Genomic DNA, 22536 nt, shown 5'->3' with positions numbered 1-22536 from the left:
AACATGAAAACAATAGAATGAAGAAAACAGTACAGGGGTGCTCATAACCTCATGAAAAGAAAACCAAAATGGCATATGCAGTAAAGCCCAGAATGATTTCAAGATCACTGGAGAATGTCTTCTTCCTTCCTTTACCCATGTGTTTTGTCCTAACTCAGGATCCTTGAGATACTTGATTAGATCAACTTATCAAATGTTTATGGTAGCACTTGAATCTAAATTAGAAGATACTTTTAATGACTTTTTTCCCAAATCCTGAACTCATAATCTAAGCAAGTAATTTTCTCACTCACTACTTTATTCTATGTCTTCATTTTCATTATCTGTTATCCTCAAAGGTTGTGAAGTAGCTGTCTTAAGAATGCTGCCTGTCAATTCTCCTTGTTGCACAACTCTAGAGAACACAGTATTCATTTATAGGTCCAATGGAAAACTTTAAGGCTGTGGAATGCCTTGTATCTTGTTTTACTGTTATTTTTACATGATTGGCTCCTTCATTCATTATAGTGGACAAAAATGTTATGCCTTTATCTTTTCTGGCCATCAGTATTTTTCCATTGAAATTCTGTGACCATGTGCACTCATAACCTTGTGAAAGGAAACAAGCATACATTATCAAGCTATTGTCCCATCCCCATTTCTGACCTCTAGTTCATAAATTGTTCAGACAAAAATCATATACTTTTTTTAATCTTCTCCACCTTTTCTGTTTTCCGTCCTGTTCAACAACATAATTTCTGCAGGCGACTTTTCCTGTATTGGGCATTTAGTTTCTTTCCTAGGTCCTTGCCATTGCACAGAATGACTGTAATTAACTAATGTGAGAGGGCTATCTGTAAACCAATGATTTATCTTGGTTTACAGAAACCAAGAGCAATCAGTAATTGGAGTCATAAAAGAAGTTTGAAAGACTGCTGGAGGTTTCTGTAAAAGAAGACAATCCCATTCTGCCATAGATGTATCAATATAATATTTTCACTTTTATAGCACAATTACACAGATAAATGTATCACAGAAAGTAACCATTAATACCAAGGGCTCTTTTAAAGGTCGTCTAACTCAGTATAGCTAAGTATAGATTTCTTATCTTATATGGTAAATAGTAACATAACTAGCATGCTAGCATACTGTGGTCTTTGAGAGAACTATATCAACTTTTTGATCTGTAGAATGTCAGAAGCTACATTTGATACTCTACGACTCTGGTTAATAATCCTGCTGTGTGCTTTGAGATTGGCCATGATGCGTAGTCACCTGCAAGCATATTTAAACTTAGCCCAGAAGTGTGTGGATCAGATGAAGAAAGAAGCAGGCCGAATAAGTACAGTTGAACTACAGAAAATGGTAAGTTTTATATCATTATTCAAATGAAAATTGGCAAAACTGTTGTAAAAAAAAGAATTTTGTTTTTTTAAATATTATTGTAGATAAGTGGGACAATCTTAGGCCAATGTATATCAGAAACCTTGATCTGATTTTGGTGCTAAGAAAGAATCTCAGTTTCTCTTCTGTGTTTTAAGTGTCATATAGTTGGGTGATGCAAAGCTGTGATATGCCTACTGTTGCTAAAGGGGATCCCTCTAGTTTCAATATATTGTCCAGATTTGGTGACTTAAAGGGTAGGAAATACACGTTTTAGTGACTAAAATTACCAGTTCAGTGGCTAAATATATTTATTTTCTCATTATTATATGTACTTGAATATGAAATGTAAATGTTCAGAGGAGATTCCAGAGAAGGAGAAAGCTAGGAATCCCATCCCCCACTGTAGTGGACCTATATATTTTTTAAAGATTTGGTACTGGGGTCTCCTGTTTTGGATTCTCCATAGTCAGGGACATTTATCAAGTAAGCTTTTTTTTTTTTTTTTTTACCCTTTACATATTTTCATATTCTTCATAATTTGGCTTTAATCAAATGTATTCGTGTAGAATGAGGATTGATATTTTTATTTATGAGGTATTTATGTTCATATAGATTACCTGCTATTGCTATTTAGTTTTATGTTCGAGGTGGCTGTCCTTAGAGATTTTAACATTATGTTTTATCTTTGAAATATAAATGAATTTATACCATTGGAAATTTATTGGTTATTTTCTCCATTTTAAATACATTGTTACGGAACTTTTAAAAGGAATTTATTGTAATATTTTCACATTCTAAAAAATCTTCAAATTGCCTAAATCAGTTTAAAATTATTTATAATTAAGTGCAAACTTAATAATATATAGCTTTCCTCCCATGTAAGGATCACTTATCTCAAGCATTTCACTTTGATAATTATATGAAAGTTTAATTCACTTACAACATGTGAGCTGTATCAGATACTTAAGAATGTTGTTGGTTACAGGTGGCTCGAGTCTTTTATTACCTTTGTGTCATTGCCCTGCAGTATGTGGCACCTCTGGTAATGCTGCTTCATACAACTCTGCTTTTGAAAACACTAGGTAGGAATACCCTGGAGACTGGGAAACATCTTTTACTTTCTACCCATAATTAATAATGCTTCCTGTCACTTGCAGAGAAATATGCCATATAAACTGTTTCTCCCTTAAAAGTTTTAAGAGGAAGCATGGGAAAGTTTGAGCCATGGAAGTTGATTAATCATCTTGATTTTGAGAACTCAAGGTTCATGGGGTTTTATAATGTACACTTATAAGAATTGTTCTACTGAAGGTTAATTCCTAAATTTACTTAATGAACTTACTTAAGTTCATAAGTAACGTACCACTATTGATCTTCATTACTTTTGTGTTACATAAGAGGGTAGTTTAAGATTTTGTTAGTGCCTAATATTTAAATTATTACAAGTTGTTTTAAACTTACATAAATTATGGAATCCTCTGGTAAGTTCAATTTTAGGTAACTAGGTTGAAGGGAAAAAGATTTTTCAGTGAAAGAGCAAAGTTGTCTAACAGGTCAAGTCCCTGTTGGTACTATTCAAGAATGATCCATTATTGCACTGATCATTTCCCTTTGCTTTGATCAGGCAACTTGCCACCATGTGGGTTTAGGAAGCCCAAAGAGACTAGAAGTATTACTTGGTGGATTTAGTAGATTCCATAAACTGATGATAGTTGTAAAGGCCCTTTAGGAATCTGTGGAACTTAAAGGGGTAGGTAGCTTAGTTGTAAATTATGTGACTCATATCCTATGCAGCGTAGGAAAGTATATGATAAAAAAATTTCTGGAAGCTGTTAATAGTTGCTCACATTGAAATCATAGTTTCTGAGAAAGAAATTTATTCTGATGTTGTTGAGTTAGAAAAGATTTCCAAGAAGTTATTGAGTCTGTTCCTATTGCTCCTGTAGAGGCAGTTGATTCATGTCTTATACAAGGAAAAATTTGTTTTTATTATATTACCAGGTTTTACTGTAGTTAATTAAAAGTATATCAGTCTTTTTGCTTTACTGATGAGAACAGATTATATATAGTCTGGTCAAAATAAGTATATTCTTTTAATATGTAGAAAAATTATTATTAGTAGTAGTAGTAGTAGTTGTTGTTTTCAATCTAAAATGATTTGCTCTACTAGTAAACTTATTGATCTTAATTTCAAATGTAGGTCAAGAGGTTTTTTGTTTGTTTGTTTTTTGTTTTGCTTTGCTTTGCTTTGTTTTTGTTTTTAGTAAAAGCTTTGGAATTAGTTAGTCTTCAAGTTTTGTGTTTTGAATTTTCTAGGTAATCATTCCTGGGGGATTTATCCAGAATCTGTCTCTACCTTGCCAGTGGATAATAGTCTACACTCCAATTCTGTTTACTCTGAATTACCATCTGCTGATGGGAAGATGAAGGTAACTGTTACACAAATAACAGTGGCACTGAGCAGCTTAAAAAACATTTTTACTCCTCTCCTTTTTCGAGGACTTCTATCATTTTTGACATGGTGGATTGCTGCTTGCCTCTTTTCTACAAGCCTTTTTGGGCTCTTCTATCATCAGTATCTGACTGTGGCATGAATCTCTCTTAACAAAAAAGGTTATCCAAGTCATACTTTGAATTCAAATATCTGTGCCCTTAAAGGGCTAGCAAAAACCAGAAGAAAGCAAATACAAAGGAAAAAAAAAAAACAAACCATATCAAAGTATCTTGTTTTAAATGCTTCCTCTGTATTCTCAGGGTGAATTAATGTTGTAATATTTAAAATCACAAGATGGATTGTTAACTATTACACTGTGTCATTGGAATTTTAACTTACTGTATTAACTAATGTGAGAGGGCTATCTGCAGGGGTAATACTTGTGATTACCTTGGTTTACAGAAACCTCCAGCAGTCTTTCAAACTTCTATTATGACTCTAGTTACTGATTGCTCTTCATGGTATTAAGGTACTGTTAGTAGTCCTAGTGGCTGCCTATAGAACAATCTTCAAACTGAGCCATGCTTTAGGGGAGAGAACAGAACTAAAGTCATTTCTGTTGGTAATATATTAGTTACTCTTCAAACAACAACAAAAATCCAACAGAAAGGAAGAGATAGCTACTGTATATTACAGTAAGGAAAGCTGCATAGTTACTTTAAATTTAATGGAGTTGTATGTGCTTGATATCTGCAAGTACTGCTGCTTGAGAGTAGCAAAAGTGTTGTTTTAAATTATATTCTACCTAAGTTGAAAGTTCTTTTAAAACTGTTGGCCATATGAACATATGCAGTCTTGCTGTTAGGTTTAGGCCTGCCATATTTTATTTTATTCTGTGATCCTAGATAGTTTCTTTTAATTGTCTAAAAATATTTATCAGTACTGATCAGACTTTTAAAAAATTACTTTGTAATCCTGCTGACTACATGTATGTATTGTATATATATTATATATTAAATATATAATATATTGAGATTATAAAAGATGAAAATATTGGGATCCTTATAATATTTTAAGTTGCTGAATGTATGTTAAAAAGTGATTTGAATGAGATGTATTTGTATCTCGAAATTTTATTTCTGTTTGGAATGAGATTAAAATACATTTTGAAAGTTCAGCAGAGCATGCAGTTTATTTGTTGTGCATATGTAAAAGTACTTAAAATTTTACGAATGCTTTTCATGATTTCTCCCAAATTGCATTTTTTTTTGTCTTTTAAAAATCACAATCTACTGATATTATTAAATCTAACCAAATCTACAAGTATCATTAAAGCCCTTGTTAAATAGAACTTATTTTAAATTTGTAGTGTCTACAATTAGAAATATTAAATTTTATTTTACAGGCCAGAAATTGAGGTCATTTGAATGAAAATAATCAAATGAAATGAAAAAAAAATCATAAAATTTCTTTTAATGCTTTTTATATCTAAAATCCAAAAATTACTATGGAGTTTTTATTTAAATAAATAAATGTTCTCCCATTTAATTGTCTTGGGAGACTTTATATTAATGTTTTGATGCTATTACACTATCAGTTTGAAATGGAATTATTTTTCTTTCTTTTTTTTCTTTTTCTTTTTTTTCTTTTTCAGGTACTGGGGATTGAATCCATTAAGCCATATCCCCAACTCTTTTATATTTTATTTAGATACAGTGTCTCTCTAAGTTGCTGAGATTGGCTTTGAACTCACCATTCTTCTGCCTTAGCCCCCCAGGCGTGCGCCACCATGCCCAGCAGGAATTACTTTCGTGGCTTAAGGTTTATGTTCATTTGAATAATCTCAGTGCAGCAAATTCTTGTCTTTTGGTATATATTTAAATATTTTTGAAATAGCAGATATTTTAAAAGACTGAGCAATAAGTGCTTAAATTGGATAAAACTCTTCAGTTGAAATTAATTGTGAATATAGTCTAATAATACTTCATTTGTATTTCTAGAAGGGCCATTTCATATATATCTTGAGATACAACAACATCACTAAAATAGTATAACAAGATTATACCAAAGTTTGACATTTATTTTGTGTATGAAGAAGGTTCTTACTGCAAACTCAAAGACTCATTACCTGGTATTTATAACTGTTCTTGCTAAAGAGCTACAATTTTTAAACTATTATTAAAGCACATTAGATTAACTAATGAGTTTGGTTACCTTTTAAAGCAAATTTGACCTAATGGTTTATTTAAGCATTGTAGGGTGGGAGGGCTGCTGGGAACCATATCCCAGGCCTTGCAAATGCTGGACAAACATGCCCTACCACTGACTCCCCCAGCCTGCTATCTTGTCTTTGTACCAGAAATTACATTCTTTAATTGCTAAAGGGTTTGCACTTTATGGAAACAAAATATTTTAGTATCCCAAAATTTGACTAGTGGAGTTCTTTTACTTGTTATATTAGACTCTATTCAATAGAATATGCTTTGAAGGGTCAGTTATTTTTATTATGTTTGCCACATAAGTGGGAACCCTTAGATAAATTTTTCATGTGATTTGTAGAATTTTATTCAAGAGTTTGTTGATTTTCTTCTTCCTTACCCCTACCCATTGCTCTACAAAAATCAGAACTGTATTCTCCCTCCTACTCCCACTGATTTGTCTGAAATGAAAAGCATATAATTTTATCTTAATATTTGTGTGCATTTTGATTATCTTAGGTATTTCCCTCAGAATTCCAGGTGCTGTGTATAAAATGACCAATGCATGCAAGCATAATGGGCTCATTGTGTAATTGTTTCTGATATAAATATCATTGATAAAATAGTGTCATTTCTGCTTGAGTTATGATTTAGGAGAGATAATCATCCATTAATGGAATTGATTGGTCCAGGAAGCAATAAGTAGAATTCATTCTGAAAACTGTAATTGGAACTTCACTAGATAGATTTTATTCTTTCAAATAAAAGATTAAATTCTCAGTATTGTGAAGCATAAGTTCTCAACATTCTCTGAATTCATACACACCTTCTGAGCCATCATATAATTGAAAATACTCTATCAAGATATATGGCTTTATCCAGCAAAATAAAACTAAGTGATTTTTTAATGCGGCTCATCCTGTGTCTTTACAGAATTTTCAGTGGCTTAAGGAATCAAATTTAAACACACTTATGGTCCTAGAGCTTGAACCCCATGACTCAAATAGTTGTAAAGTCTCATTTTTCAGCTCCTCCTCAGCTCATTATGTCCATACCCTGGTTTTAGAAGATTCTGATAGGAACACTAAAAATGGTCAAGCCTCTTTAAAGTGATAAACATTTTTACATTTTTTTCCCAAAGAAAAAACAAAATCCAGGTATAGTTTTCTTATATGTTTATCTTCTGTTACTATGTTACTATTGAACTTATTAGCTACAAAATTGTTATTTCAGAGAGTCTGTGTTTTTCCATCCTATTGTTTTTTTTGGGTTTTGTGGGTGTTTTTGTCTCTCTGTTGTTGTTTCTATGTAACTTCCTACATGTTATTCCTCTGGCATTTGGCAAGACAGTTTATTTTCTTAAACACAGTAGCAGCATAATTAAGTAGAACTGAATTTTCACCCATCATTGTTGACTTCATCTGTAAAATTAAGAGTTTGTATTAAATATCAGGATATGTTTTTCTAAATCTGATATCAATTTCTATTTGTGTTAACATGAAAAACTATAATTTTTGGCATTAGCAATGTTTACTGAATCTTTTCTCTTGATATTCAGTCATTATTAGAGAACATTCATTTATTGTTAGTTGAGAATTATTTCCCAAAGAGTATCCAGGACTGTTTTGGTTTTACTTATTTAATTATATGTTCTGTAAATATTTATTGAGTGAGTGTATTATGGTAGGGATTGTACCATGTACTCTTAGACATATCAGTGAACAGAACAGAAAATCCCTTCTCTTTTAAAGGGAATTTGGTGAGGGATGCAGACAATAAATATGAAAAGGAATCTACTCTAGGACATGTTGGGGATGAGATCTAATCAATGAAGAGGGAATATGGAGTTGAAGGACACAGATTAAGTTACATTTTGAAATAGGGTGTTCAGGGAAAGCCTGAGAAGGTAGTTTCTGAGCAAGGACTTAAAGAATAAGAAAACCATCATAGGATTTTTCTTATTTTTTTTTTTCTTGGATTGCCATGGCTCCTTGGTATACAGAACAACGTGATTGGTGGGCACAATGGGCTTGCCTGTTATCCCAGCAACTTGGGAAGCTGAGTCAGGAGGATCTCAAATAAAGGCCAGCCTGGGTAAATTAGGGAGACCCTCTCAAAATAAAAAAGGCTAGGGATGTATAGTTCAGTGGTAAAATACCCCTGGATTTAATCCCCAGTGCTGGGAAAAAAGAAAAGGAAAAACAAAAACACTCCAATTGCTGGGATTTTGCTTGCTATGAGTTCACTAAGTTAAAAAAAAAAAAAAAATCAACCAATAGTATCAGGCTGGGAATGTAACTAACTCAGTGGTAGGACACTTGGCTAGCACCTGCAAGATGGTGAGTTGATCCCTAGTGCCACCAAAAATTTTTTAAAATTGAAAAAGTTGAAATGGATAATATTATTTATTCGTCTATTCAGTTGGTATGTTGTACTAGAAGTAGTATAGTTGTCGAGTTAAATGTTGAGTGTTTATTAATAGACAGTAAAGCACACAACGAATATAACTCCTTAATCTATGTTTTATAATTTATCTGGGAAGTACTTTTTAACTTATGTGGTCATATTTATATAATGTGACTAATGGCAAATTTACATTAGTATGTTTTATCACAACTTTCAGTGGTACAAAATATTAAATGTCTTATACAGTTTAGGTAATTAAGTCCCCTTTGCTAAAGTATTAAACACGAGTGAGGTGTAGGTATTGTTTTTAGAGGAATGCTTTACAAAAATTAACTTCAACACATCTTTTTAAATTTTCATTTGAAATGCCCTTTCATCCTCTAATTCTGCAGTGAAACAGTTTATACTTATGAATAAAATTTCCAAAAGACTAAAATATGAAAGCATAAATTAGATAGCAATGAAAAGATATAAAAATTACTATAAATGTGTTTGTGTATTTTTACTTGTTTTTAAATTTCTATTTTTAACAATTCCTTCAATCATGAAATATAAGCTTTCCTCTGCATGTTTAAATTTCTATCATTATAGGAAGTCCTTATTTACACCTATTTTGGATAGGTTACTGATATTTAAGTTAATATTCTGTTGAGGCTGAATATCAGAGAAAGAACTGAATTATCAAAATAAACCCCAAAAATTATTTTTAAAAATTTTATCACTACTTTTGGTAAAAATACCATAGTGCAGGAAAAAGGAAAAAATAATTTTTTGAACATTTTTTCTTATTTCCTTGTTTGTATTTTCAAATTACTCAAATTCCTGATGTGGGGACTGTGCCTGCTATTTGTTGCAATTGTGTATTCCAAAACTGAAGAAATAACTACAGGATGGGCTCAGGGAACCACTGGGCTGACTATGACAGACCTGAGCTAAAATTCCTTTGAATATCTGACCTCCATAAATCCCTACTCTGACTGGTGTACATTTGAGTTCCCTAAAATTACTGGCAGTTTAGACCCAGTTTTCAGTGTTCCCTGAAGGTTTGATTATTTCCTTTTCCTAGTTTGGTTAATCTGGTGAAAGGATGTAAGTAAGTCCCTTTGGGGAATGCTGGGAGAAAAATTAACAGTATAAATACTTGGTCGTGTTCTAGGAACTAATTGAAGAGGCTGTGACCCTTTGTTTCAAGGTGAATGATCAAAACATTTTTTATCCTGAGTGCTTTACATGGTTTTGAATTTTTTTATTCAGAATTTTGAGGTCATCAAGGTAACATTTTAAAAATTCAATCTCATATGTATAATTCCTAAATAAGACTCTTGGCCTACGTGGAATTACATAATTGAAGTTGGTTTCATCAAAGCATGAATGCTAGTATACCAAATGATTCCACATGGATTGGAATCACAGTCTAACATCTTATGTTCATTGATATAAATACTGTCTGATATAAAATCACATACTGTCATTCTTTAGTTATCTTCCATAGTGAGTCTCTTAATATGATTAAACATTTATTTCACCATTTATTCAAGAATCATTAAATCTTTTGTGTCTCTGTGTATATACACATAAAATGTATATATATATATAAATGAAAGTTTTCATCATCAGATCTTATTGTAGCATCCCAATTTTATGAATTTTAACATGTAAAGCATATAAGGAAAGTTTTACTCTCAAATTGCAGCAGAGATACCCCACTTTCAATAAATGTCATATATTAACTGCAAATATGAAGGGAGTAACTTTTTTAAAATTATTACCTAATCAAAAACACTGATCAAGTACAAGTTTGGGGCACTTTTAAGTGTCATTGAAGGAGGTGTTGAGCTACTAGATCTTCCAAAGGACTTTAAAAGGCCAGCACCAAAAAACCATGATTGCAAAATGCCGCAGTCTGGCTGGGCACAAATCACGAGCCACTGAAGCAGGAACAAACTTTATTTTTAAACTGCAGGAAAACACTTCACACAGCTCCCGGGGAATCCTCCCGAACGCCACGAGGCTTCTCCAGGAACCCCCAGCCGGAAATATCTCTCTCGGAAATCCCTCCTCCTGTACTTCCCCAACCAATGGGAACTCTCGGGGAATCCCCGGAAATCCCCACGAGAACTCCAAAATAGTGCGAGAACTCAAAAGTTGCGGCAGAGGCGGATAGTAATGCCTCGCCTGTCAATCAATACTGTTGGCAAAATGCCAGGGACCATACAGACTCGGCCGTGGTTCTCAACAGCAAAATGTGGTCATAGACAGTGATGCATTCCTGTGATCTAATTCCATCTCAAATACAAAGTAAACAGATGTTTGAAATTGTATTTTTAGAAGAAGTTTTAAATGCATTTATTCTTTTTAATAAAAATGAAACAATTCTTTAGCATCAATAGTAGGAAAATAGGAACCTCCAAAATCTTATAAAAGCTTATAATATTCATAGATATATATAATTATAGACATTTTTACCTTTGTCCCCCAAAGGTGACATTTCTACCTGGTATTTGAACTAGAAAAGTGTTACTTGGGAAGATGTTATTTTGTAGATTTGTGCTACAAGATGGTATTATTATTTTCATTATAAATTATGCTGTGCATTCATTTTTATGCTTTTTATAAACAATGTTAGAGGTTTTTTTTTCCCCTGCATGGATTTTTACATTCTTCCAAACTGAGAAAGTTCTTTTTTACAAATCTCTATTCAACCATACACATGTAGACTAGATACAAATGAAATATGTAACATGATTCAAAAGTCAAGGTTATACAGAATACAGTAAAGACTGAGGGAATATTCTTTAAAGAATTTTTCAAGGTATTATAATTGCTTTATTATACATATGTGTAATGATGCACTAGTAATAGGATGGTGGAAATATCATTAATTCACTGCTTCTTATTACCCTTAAGTTTATTTAGCTAAAAGAAAATTAATGATGAGTCTTCCAGATAGAATGTATTTTGGTTATGGCAGATCAGTGATCTCATTGCAAAAACAAATAGTCATTTTAGTTACAAAAAAGAAGCATAAGAGAAGCAAAAAGGACTAAATGAACAAGAGTATGTCAGGTCCTATCATTGCTCCAGTCCTCTAGACAGCCACTGAAAAGTCTGAACATTAGACACAGGCTCATTTCTTTTCTTACTAGTTCCCTTCCTCCAGGGAGAGGCCTCTGAGTTATATTGATCCGTTGGCTATGCTGTAGGTCCTCTGGAGCAGCAGCAAACCACTAGCTTTTGTTTTCAGCAGACTCTGGACTTCTAGAATATACCAGGTCCTGTCAACTCTCCAAGACTGTGAGACAGAAACCAGTCCTCTATCATCCTTCAGAGAAGCTAGCACACTGGATGCACACTTTAACTCCCTATTGACAAGTTGGGCATTAGGGGGTTTTCTCCACATCATTCTGGGTGAGCAAGGGAGAGGGACAACAGCAAGTGCTCCAAACCATTGATTTATTTTGTGTCCCTGCTATTTTTTCTTAAGATATCACATCATTTATTCTGTGTCTTCTTTTCCTCTGGTCCTTCTACTAGCCAAAACTATATGTTCTTGTGGCAAAATAGGATTTCACAAATTAGCACAAAAACTTCTTCAGGAGGTAGGAAGAGCTCTTGATGACTAAATAATTAGGATGGAAAGTGAAGTGTACTTATGTACATACTGGAATACACAACCAGTGAAACTCCACATCATGTACAATCACAAAAATGGGATCCTATTTAGACTAAGTTATACTCCATGTACGTACAATATATCAAGATACACTCTACTGTCAATATATGTAAAAAGAACAAAAATAAGTGAAGTCACATGCAGACAATAAAAATAAAATTATTTGTATAAGATTGGTCTGTAATTATCTCTTAGAGTCAACATTTGGAACATATTTCTGCTTTGCTAAATTTAGAAATCAGACCAAATTTGGCTATTTGCCTACTAATTTAACCACTACATAGAGCACCTCCAAAAAGGAGAAAGGCAGATCATGTATGTGTTAAAACCCAATTCTATGCAGTGCTCAGAAAATGTAGGCCAGCTACTGCTGGGTAGTAGAATCCTTTACTCTATAAACACTTATACAGAAACCAGCCCCTCATGACCACAATCCTCTATCCCCAAAGTCTGCACAGTGGTTGGATGTTCAACCTTGTCATTTCCTCCCCAGAGAGAACCTGGGAGTTAGTTTTCTCCTAGCCACTCCTGAATGAGCAATAGGAAGGGATGTGGTGAGTGTATGCCACACATTTCCCTGCCTGCTTCAGTTCAGCTGATTACCTGCTCACATAGGTTGCAAAAGCCTCAACTTATTTCTGTTATTTCTTGTGGGAGAGCAGTGACTTGGATCATGATCTCTGACTATCTCATGGCTGCATTTGCTCTGGGAGCTTCCAGTGCAAAGGTGCAGATCAAGATTACCCAGTTGCTATGGTGATGCAAAAAAATACTGACTGTACAAAAAGTTATAATTAAATGTCGTGTGATTTTAAAATTCAACAGGTCTAAAGTTCACGTTAACAATGGAAAAGGAAAATGGGCAAATAATGTTAAAAATATTTTTAGCAGTATCATGCAATCAGTGAAAGTAATTTGTATTTGTGATAATAAAGGATATACATTATAATGTCTAAGATAATCAGTGAAAGAATGTAAAACAAATAAATAGAAGCTGGAAATGGAATTATGTTAATTCAAAAGATATAAAAATAAACATGAATCAGATAAGACAGTATGGAATAAAATTAAGAATGTACTCATCAGTAAACATAAATGGACTAAATACCTCAAAGAAAAATCTGTTTAGATTACTTAATGAAAAAAAGTATGTAGCTATATGGTGCTTTTAAGAGGCAAACTGAAAGTAAAAAAGGCATGAAAGTTTGCAAGTAAAAAGGTGAAAAAAATCAAAAGGGTGAAACACTGAAAGAAATTTAGTTTATACTGTTAGAACAAAGTTACAGTAAGCCTAGAAAAAGAGATTTCATCATGAAGAAATGTCATCCAATAGGAGCATATCACAATCCTAAATCCATTTGTACCCAAATTATCCTCAAAGAATTGTGATAGAGTCTTAATAAATTAGAGAAAGCCATAATCATACTTAATAGCTTTAGCACAACTCAGTAGTAGAAAGAACAGACAGTTGTAAGACCAGAAATTCTGAACAATAATTTGACATGTACAGATCACTGCATCAAAATAATGACATTCTCATTACTTTCAAAACTAATTGAAACTTTATCAACATGACCATATTCTGAGCCATTAAAGAAAAAGCTCAGCTGAACGTCTCAGCACACAGGCAGCCTATAATTTCAGTGAATCCAGAGGCTGAGGCAGGAGGAGAGCAAGTTCAAGGCCAGCCTTAGCAACTTAGCATGACCCTGTCTCAAAATAAAAAATAAAGGGGTTGTGGTTGTGGCTTAGTGGTAGAGCACTTGTCTAGCATGTGTGAGGCACTGGGTTTGGTCCTCAGCACCACATAAAAATGAATAAAATTAAGATACTGTGTCCATCTACAACTAATAAATAAATAAATTTTTATAATTATAAAAATAAAAAGGGCCGAGGATATAGCTCAGTGGTGAAGTGTCCATGTTCAATCCTCAGTACTGCAATAAATTAATAATTTTTAAAAACTCAAGAAATATAAAAATATTAAAATCATTCATGTTTTCTGAAAACAGTAGAATTAAGCTAGAGATTAGCAAAAAGACAACCAAACAAAAATGTTTTCAACTGCTTTGAATTTAGATATTATGTTTCTACATATTTCATAGGTTAAAGAAACTGGGAAGTATTTTGTATTGAAAGACAAAAAATATATGACATCAAATTTTGATACTGCTTAACCCATGATTAGCAAAAGCCTATAGCCTCAAATTAATATATTAGAAAAGGTTATGATGACTAATTTCCACTGAAGAAACAAAAAAGATCCAATCAAACCTAAGGAAAATACAATAAAAGGACTAATAAAGCAGAAACCAATGAAATACTACTCAAATGTATAATATATATTGTTAATAAAGCTGAAAATGATTCTTCCAGAAGATTAATGCAATTGATTAAATCCTTTCCAAAGCTGATTCGGGAAAAAAAAAATAAAAACCAATATCAGGCTTAAAAAATATTAAATGACTATAGGCCTATCTATAGACCTATAAAAGATGTTAAGAATACCATTAATGGATGAATGAAAATCCAGTTACAAATTCCAGTTACAGGCATGCTCAGGCCTGTGGTCCCAGCTACTTGGGAGGCTGAGACAGGAGAATTTACAAGTTCAAGTTCATACTGGTCAACTCATCAATACTGTGGCTCAAAATTATTTTTCAAAAAGGACTGGAGATGTAGCTCAGTGGTAGAGTGCTGGCCCCACAGGCATGAGTCTATTGAAATGCACCAAAAATTCAGACAGTTTGCTAAAACTGTAAGTGATAGGTTGATGAATATAAACATAATAAAATAACACTGATAATGGAATCTAGTGAAAGATACATGTGTGTGTGTGTGTGTGTGTGTTTAAAATTCAACCTTAGAAGAATATTTTTGATGCAATATTTTCATTTATTTATTTTTATGTGGTTCTGAGGATCAAACCCAGTGCCCCACACTTGCTAGACAAATGCTCCACCACTGAGCCACAACCCTAGCCCTCAACCTTAGAAGAATTTTTATTGCTTCAAGTATTTATAATAAAATGTCAAAAAATAAGAATATATTGTGAACAACCCTACATCAGTAACTTTGCAATTTGGATAAAATGAACAAATTTATTAAAAAAGGAACCTAGCTGGGCTCAGCAATATACACCTATAATCGCAGTCACTTGGGAGGCTGAGGCAGGAGAATCTCAAGTTTGAGGCCAGCCTCAGCAACTTAGCAAGGCCCTGTTTCAGAATAAATAAAAAGGGCTGGAGATGTAGTTCAGTGGTGAAGTACCCCTAGGTACACTACTACTAAAAAATTTCCTCAGAAAGAAAACTTCTATCCCTGTTGGCTTCAACAGTAAATTTTGACTAATAATTGAAGAAGGAACAGTGCCAGTACCACTTACACAAACTATCAAATAAAAGAGTGACTCTTGCCTTATTCTTTTTATAAGGCAAAATGATATTGCCTTGAACCTGATAAAGATATTACAAGAAAGAAATCCTGAAATCAATCACTACTATGACTATACATGTAAATATCTTTAGTAAAAATAGTAGCAAATCAAATTCAGTGATAGATAAAATAATGTATCACAGCCCAGTGCAATTTACTCCAGGCTTCCAAAGGGAATTCGACATTTGAAAGCCAATTAACATAATTTATCAAATTAAGAGAAAAAATATGGGGGGCTAAAATCTTATGATTCAGGAAACATTTGACAAAATGTAATAGCAATTTTTTATAGAGTTAATAGAAAATTAGGAATCGAGAGAATTCCTCCTGAATTAAAGGAGGAATATCTGTCAAAATCTAACAGCATACATCAATTGTAAAGTGTGTTATTGAAGACTTCTCACTTGTTTGAAGAAATGAGAGAAGGTTTCTGCTATGACTGCTTCCATTCAAACTTATACTAGAAGTTCTGATGGGTAGAGTAAGGCAAGACTCCCTCAAAAGCATTAAGATTGGATAAATTTTACTATACGAAAATTAAAAATCTCTATTCAGACACAAAAAAATCAAGAGGGTAAAATTAGCCACCCTCAGAATAAGATATATATATATATGTATCCGAAAAGGATTCATGCCCAGAATCTGTGAAGTATTTTACAATTTTACAATTATGGTTTCTATATTTTAGAAAAACACCAGAAAGCAGAAAAATGGCACTCTGCAAAGGAAGATATCCAAATGAAAGCATGTATGACTTGATTAGTCATCAAGACAATTAAAATTTAACGTACAATGTGATAGAACCAAAAAAGGGCTAATATTTCAAGTGGAAAATGTCAAGCACTGGCAAGAAAGTATTAAGACTCTCATGTAAATGCAAATGAGAATGTAAGTTGGTACAACCATTTTGAAAAATATCTCCTTTCTGAGCACAAGTGAAAAGCCTTCAATAACACGCTTTGTGATTGATGTACGCTGTTATATTTTGACAGATATTCCTCCTTCAACTGAGGATGCTTCTTTTTATTTCTAATTTTCCATTAGACTCTGATAAGGTTTAGCAAATAGTTCCTTATGATAACAATTTCACTAGTAGGTAAATAATCTACAAAATTCCATGCATGTGTTTATTGAAAGACATGCACTACACCATACATAGAGCAAGTGAGTACCAAGGTAAGAAATATGCAAATGTTATTCAGCCCTAAAATGAATAAATAAATTGTGGCACATTCACAACAAATACCATGCATGCAACTAGGTATGAGTGACACTAAATGGTTAAACCGTGGTAGAAATCACAATGGAGCATTGAATAGTGTGTGTAGTGTTTGGTGATGGGAATGAGTAATCTACACCTACATGCCACAAGGTGGATAAATCCCTCAGTCATTAAAACTAACAAGACAGTGGGTTTTTTGTAATCCCATTTATACATAGTACTGAAGCAGGCAAAGCAAACATGCTGTTGAGAGTCTGCATGAAACAATGACTGCAAAGTAGCTTGAAGGGGACGTCTAAGGTGCTGCTGCTTTATCTAGATGCGAACTAGAGGATTGTGTTCTATTTGTGTAAACTGGAGCTATAAAATCACATGTTTTCTATACAAATATTATTCTTCAGAAAAAAAAGCTTAAAATTATGATTCTACTGAAAAATCTCTGATAAACTGTTAACATAGTCAGGTCAATCCCAGCTCTCATGTCAGTACTATGAAATATTACACGAAAATATTTTACTGCCAATAAATCTTAAAATCTTAATTTTACCTCTACCCACTCCTAAAAGAAAAATCAAGGCTAATCTAATTGTTGAATGTGAGTCTTCATAGTGGTTACAACTGAACTTTTCATATTTGAACTCTTAATCACACTAATTGGGATTACCAAATAGGTACCATGGAATGGAGTTGCCCATGTACAAAATGATGTTTCAATGAGGATTTTAAGAATTCTTTCTGTTTTCAGCATTGTTAATCTGTTTAAGCGTTAAAATTTATGCTGCTTGCTCTTGAATGCAGTAGATAATAACTTTGATTTTAAGAGATGCCATCTACACCAAAAAAATAAATATTAAAAAAAGAGATGCCAACTAAGTAATTAAGCAACTATAGACTCAAAAATTAATAATCATTTATAACCTTTCAATTGGGTGGTTGCTTATATCTCTCCTCTAAAATATTATATAACTTGGTTCTTTTTAATTCCTTGTATATCATGGACCTAAAGCAACACCTTATAATCTTTCAAAGCATGGCATTCAATCCTTGATTGATTACTTGAATTAGGGGAATGTATAAGTTATTTTTAATAATGAAGAAGATATTGGGGCTGGGATTATGGCTCAGTGGCAGAGCACTTGCTTTGCATGTATAAGGTACTGGGTTTGATCCTCAGCACCACATAAAAATAAATAAATAAATAAATAAATAAATAAAGGAATTCTGTCCATCCACAACTAAAAAAAAAATTAAAAAAAATAAAGAAGATAAATAGTTCCTTTTATTACCAATTCATTACATCCTAAACAACGTTTTTTACTAGGCTACCATCTACACCAATATCTAATTATCGAATTGGTTATTATTTACCCTACATTTTTGGATCAAATATTTAATAATTTTCAGTTCATGTATCTGTTGTGACTATAAATAATATCTGTATAAATGTGAAATATTCAGATCTATTCTATTGCTCTTGGAAAATTAAGAAATTTTAGTTGCTGTGTTTGGCAGTATAGAAGTGGACTGTTACTCTGTGTCATGTTACTATCTCTTAACCCTGAAACTTTCCTAATGAATCAAGAATTGGGAATGGCATGTAGGCTGCTGCTGCCTGTGTTTATGTACCATGATCTTATTACATGTAATGACTCATTCATTCCATGGTCATATATCTGTCTATGAAATATATTTACTGAATATATATAGCATGGCAATGAGCCACCCTTACATACCTATTAGAAGGGCTAAAATCCCCAAATCCAACCATATCATTCACTGGTAAGGATGAGAAGCAGGAACAATCATTCGCTACTGGTGGGAATGGAGAACGGTAAAATCACTTTGGAAGACAGTCCGGCACTTCCTTCATTTTTTTTCTTTTTTTTTTAATGTAGTGCTAGGATACTCTACCACTGAGTTACACCCCCAGCTTTTTAAATTTTTTTTGAGACAGGGTTTCACTAAATTGCTGAGGCTGGCCTCGAACTTTTGATCCTCCTGCCTCAACTTCAGGTGTCACTGGGATTACAGGAGTACATCACCACAACCTGGCATAATTCTTAAGATTCTTTGACTTGAGACCCAAACTACAGCTAGTTTCAAATTGTTTATATGGATATTCCAGCATAAAGGAGGAAGGATCATATCTCCCCAATCTTCAAATGTGGAAATGTATAGACACTTCCTTACAAAAAGAACAATCTAGAAAAGGGGGGGAGTAACTTTATGGTGGTGATAATACCATCTTAGCCAAGTGATCAAGATTAACATCAATGATAAGTCATGATAATGATGAGCACTTGACACACAGTGATGAGAGTGGCACTCACTTCTGTGGTCCACCTCCCAATTCCTATCATGCTAGTTTTCATGAGAAAAACATCAGAAAAACCCAACTGAGGGCCATTTTAGAAAATACCTGACCAGTATGTCTCAGAACTAGATGTTACCTTGGAACAGAAACAGAATCATCCTACATGTTACCTCGGAACAGAAACAGAAGATATTAGGTAAAAATTAAGGAAACCTGAATGAAATACAGACTTTAGGTAGTAAAAATGTATCAGGGCAGTCATTAGCTGAAATAAATATACCATCCTAAAAGATGTTAATAAAATAGGGGTAACTGGATTTGGGCAAATTGAATTCTCTACTATTTTTACAATTTCTCTGCAATTCTGAAATAAAAAGTTTATTTTTAAATATATATGGAGTTTATCTAAATGTTTAGTAAAGTTTTATGTAAATATTAGACTCCAGAAATGCAGAGTTAAGAGCGAAGTTCATAGATTTCTAAATGTAAGGGAATGTTTGCTCTTCTATAAACAAATAAGGAGAATAAAATAATTTAGTATGTTTTCCCATGAAGTTAAATTGATATAGTTTAAAGTATCATTCCTTGTTCTGAGATTGTTTCTAGAGTCTGTGATGTTAAGATTCCTTTTGCAATAAAGTAATCTACTAGTAAATTTGGTGTATAACTATACTACTGCTATAAAAAGTGAATTATTGGTCCCTGAAAACAGAGTCAGACTCACATCCTTTGGCAATATAGTTTTTGAAAACTTTCAGAAATTAGCTACTCCTGCCAGGTAGAACCAAAATACTATTGCTTTGTGGGTTTTTTTTTCCTATACACAACTGCACCTATATTAAAAAATCTGGATTAATAGCCTTTACTTCTGGCATCTTGAGCAGAAGAAAAACAAGTAAAAGCAAAGATTTCCACAGTTTCACTAGGCATCTAGTTATAGGAAGAAGTGCTAGAAAAAAAAATCTCCTTTATAAACTCTTACTCAAAAAAAGATTAAAGACTCATTGAGAATGGCACTCCAGGGTAAGAGTGATGGATTCACAAAGTGAGGGATAGAAATATGTCCAGAATGGAAGTCAAGAAGTTAGTACTTTTCAGCATATCGTGAGCTGCAGACTTTTCTTCCTAAATTACAAGAGTTGGTTGACTAACCTCTTGAGAAAATATTTTCTGAAAATAATTAAAGACTCTATCTGTTTCTACAACTGCTATTGCTTTGCATGGACACTTAAATTTAAAAAGCAAGGCAAAGTTCCAAGTGTTGTCATTGATAGTCATACCTCTATAAAGTACCTGTGTGTTTTAATAATGTCTATTCTTCATTTGAATGTTCATTAGTTTGGCCAGCAAACATTTAGTGGTTACCATTTGCCAGTATAATTGGTGCTGCTTGAATGGGAGCAAGAGCCTTTGTCCCAAGTTCTTATTCTCTAGTTGAGAGACTTGGTTGCCATACAGTAAGGTAACTGCTTCATTAAGGATGAATAAAAATTTGATTTTTAGGGAAAACTTCATGAGGGACAAAGGCTATCTTGAAAGTTGAAATTTGTGTTGTGAATGACTGAGTGTTAAGAAAACACAGAATATACAGACAGAAACTGCAAACTTAACAGTTGGAATAATAGTGGAAGGAATAAATACATTCTAGAATCACAGATACAGAGTGCCACTATGAAACATAATTTAAAATATTATTTCAGAAGTCTGGGATCCTGGATTATATGCTTTTGGCAGTATTTCTTATCCATAAAATGAGGGGAAAAAATAGTGTATCTCCGATTTACTTTCCTAAAATTTTTATCCTTGTAGCTGTTCATGAAACACAACATGCAGCAGAAAACACTGCGCATGTAGAGCGCATATTTATTCGGACATAAATTTAGAGAAACTTTGAGATGAGGTTCAGATTAGAGAAAGTGGAGAATTGATAGAAGTACCAGAAATATTATAGGATTATTGACTGTTGATTATATTAATTAGTGTGTGTGCTGGATAAAAGACTATAAGCAATGTGCCCATGATATAATGTGAACTGCAAGATTTAGATAAACTGCAGAACTTAGATTTAAGTTAGTGATGTAAGAGTCTACATCTGGGGTGTACACCCCAGATCTCACCAAGTTATCAGCTGCAATCACAACTAAATTAGGACTTAAAAACCCAGACTTCTGGGGCGCGACAGGACTAACAGGACTCAGAGAGACAGAGAGGCCTCTGTAACTGTTGTCCCCCCTATACCAGACTCCTCTGGCCTGGATCAGGTTCCAGTGACCTGGACTTAAGACACGTCACAGGTAAGTGTCTGGGACCCTTGGAATGTGTATTAGGATGTGTATCTGAAGTGTGATGGGCATCAATAAAATAGGTTTGATTGAATCTAACTGCACCTCAGACTAAGCCAATAATAACCGCTCGTGACAAGAATGTTTGAGTGGAGTCAGCCATCTTAAACAACGACAAAGAAGGAAAAGAAAAGCCTACAGTGGTGTCTTTCCATATTTAGTGCTATGGCAAAGACCATATGTCATTCTCAGAAGAAGACAACGTTCACTACAAGGCAAAATGAATAAAAGGTTGTACCAGCTATTTCCCTGGGTCTCTTTCAATTTTAATGTTATCTTAGCTTATAGTTGTTTAGGTTGGCTGTCTTCACTCAGATATTTCCCCTGGTTAGTGTGCACCTCCGGTTGGGTTATGTTGGAATCTCTGATCATCCAGCCACAGGGGAGTTGAGTTGTGGTTACATGTCATTCAGGCTTAATGGAATAAGTTTATGTGGGGGCTCTACTGGCCATCTAAATATACTGATTCATTTAGTACTAATTTCTAGAATATTCCTAACTTCCTATAGATCGACTGATCCAATAATACATCATTAGATTCTGAGGTCAGATGTGGGTTAAGTAAAAACAGCATTATATTATCTTCCCGGATTTTGTGACATTTGTTTTATTTTTAATGTTAAATAATTGTGATTTGCTGTGATTTAAAAAAAAAATTTTGTATTGGGGATTGAACCCAGGGGCACTTAATCCAAGCACTTATCCAAGCATTTTTTAAATATTTTATTTAGAAACAGGGTGACCCTGCATCAGCTGGCTACTAACACCTTTCTATCACCAGAGGGCATAAATGTCCAACCAACAGCACCACCTCCATATGCTGGGAGGCTCCCAACCCCCGCAGTTGATAGTTGGGATCCTGAGGATCACAAATATTAACATGCCCTGTATTTGAGGTAGGAGGGCAGCGAATTCACCATGCTTTAAATTTCAAAACAGTGAAGCAGCTAAAAGAGGCTGTAACAACCTATGGTCCTCAAGCACCCTTCACTGTAAGTTTGATCGAATCCATTAACAACTTGAACATGACGCCAGCAGATTGGGCTAATATGTGTAAAGCTGTGCTAAATGGAGGACAATACCTGTTATGGAAGGTTGCCAATGAGGAATTTTGCAAGGAGACGGCTAGGCGAAATGCAGCAGCTGG

The 22536-nt window shown here is 33.6% G+C and overlaps 1 protein-coding gene across 1 annotated transcript in view; it reads left to right on the top strand.

The window, feature by feature from the left end:
* The window catches only part of Tmem161b (transmembrane protein 161B), a 68705-nt gene extending 63729 nt beyond the window's left edge, over positions 1 to 4976 (top strand). The window contains exons 9-11 of the mRNA XM_048800113.1: positions 1170 to 1344; positions 2351 to 2447; positions 3682 to 4976. Of these exons, the coding sequence (XP_048656070.1) occupies positions 1170 to 1344; positions 2351 to 2447; positions 3682 to 3959 (550 nt within the window). The 3' untranslated portion in view covers positions 3960 to 4976. The remainder of the gene's footprint in view (positions 1 to 1169; positions 1345 to 2350; positions 2448 to 3681) is intronic.
* The last annotated feature ends 17560 nt before the right edge of the window (positions 4977 to 22536 follow it).

This window comes from Marmota marmota, unplaced genomic scaffold (genome assembly GCF_001458135.2).
Source record: "Marmota marmota marmota unplaced genomic scaffold, marMar, whole genome shotgun sequence".
NCBI classification, from domain to species: Eukaryota; Metazoa; Chordata; class Mammalia; order Rodentia; family Sciuridae; genus Marmota; species Marmota marmota.
This window is presented reverse-complemented; position numbering and strand designations above follow the sequence as displayed.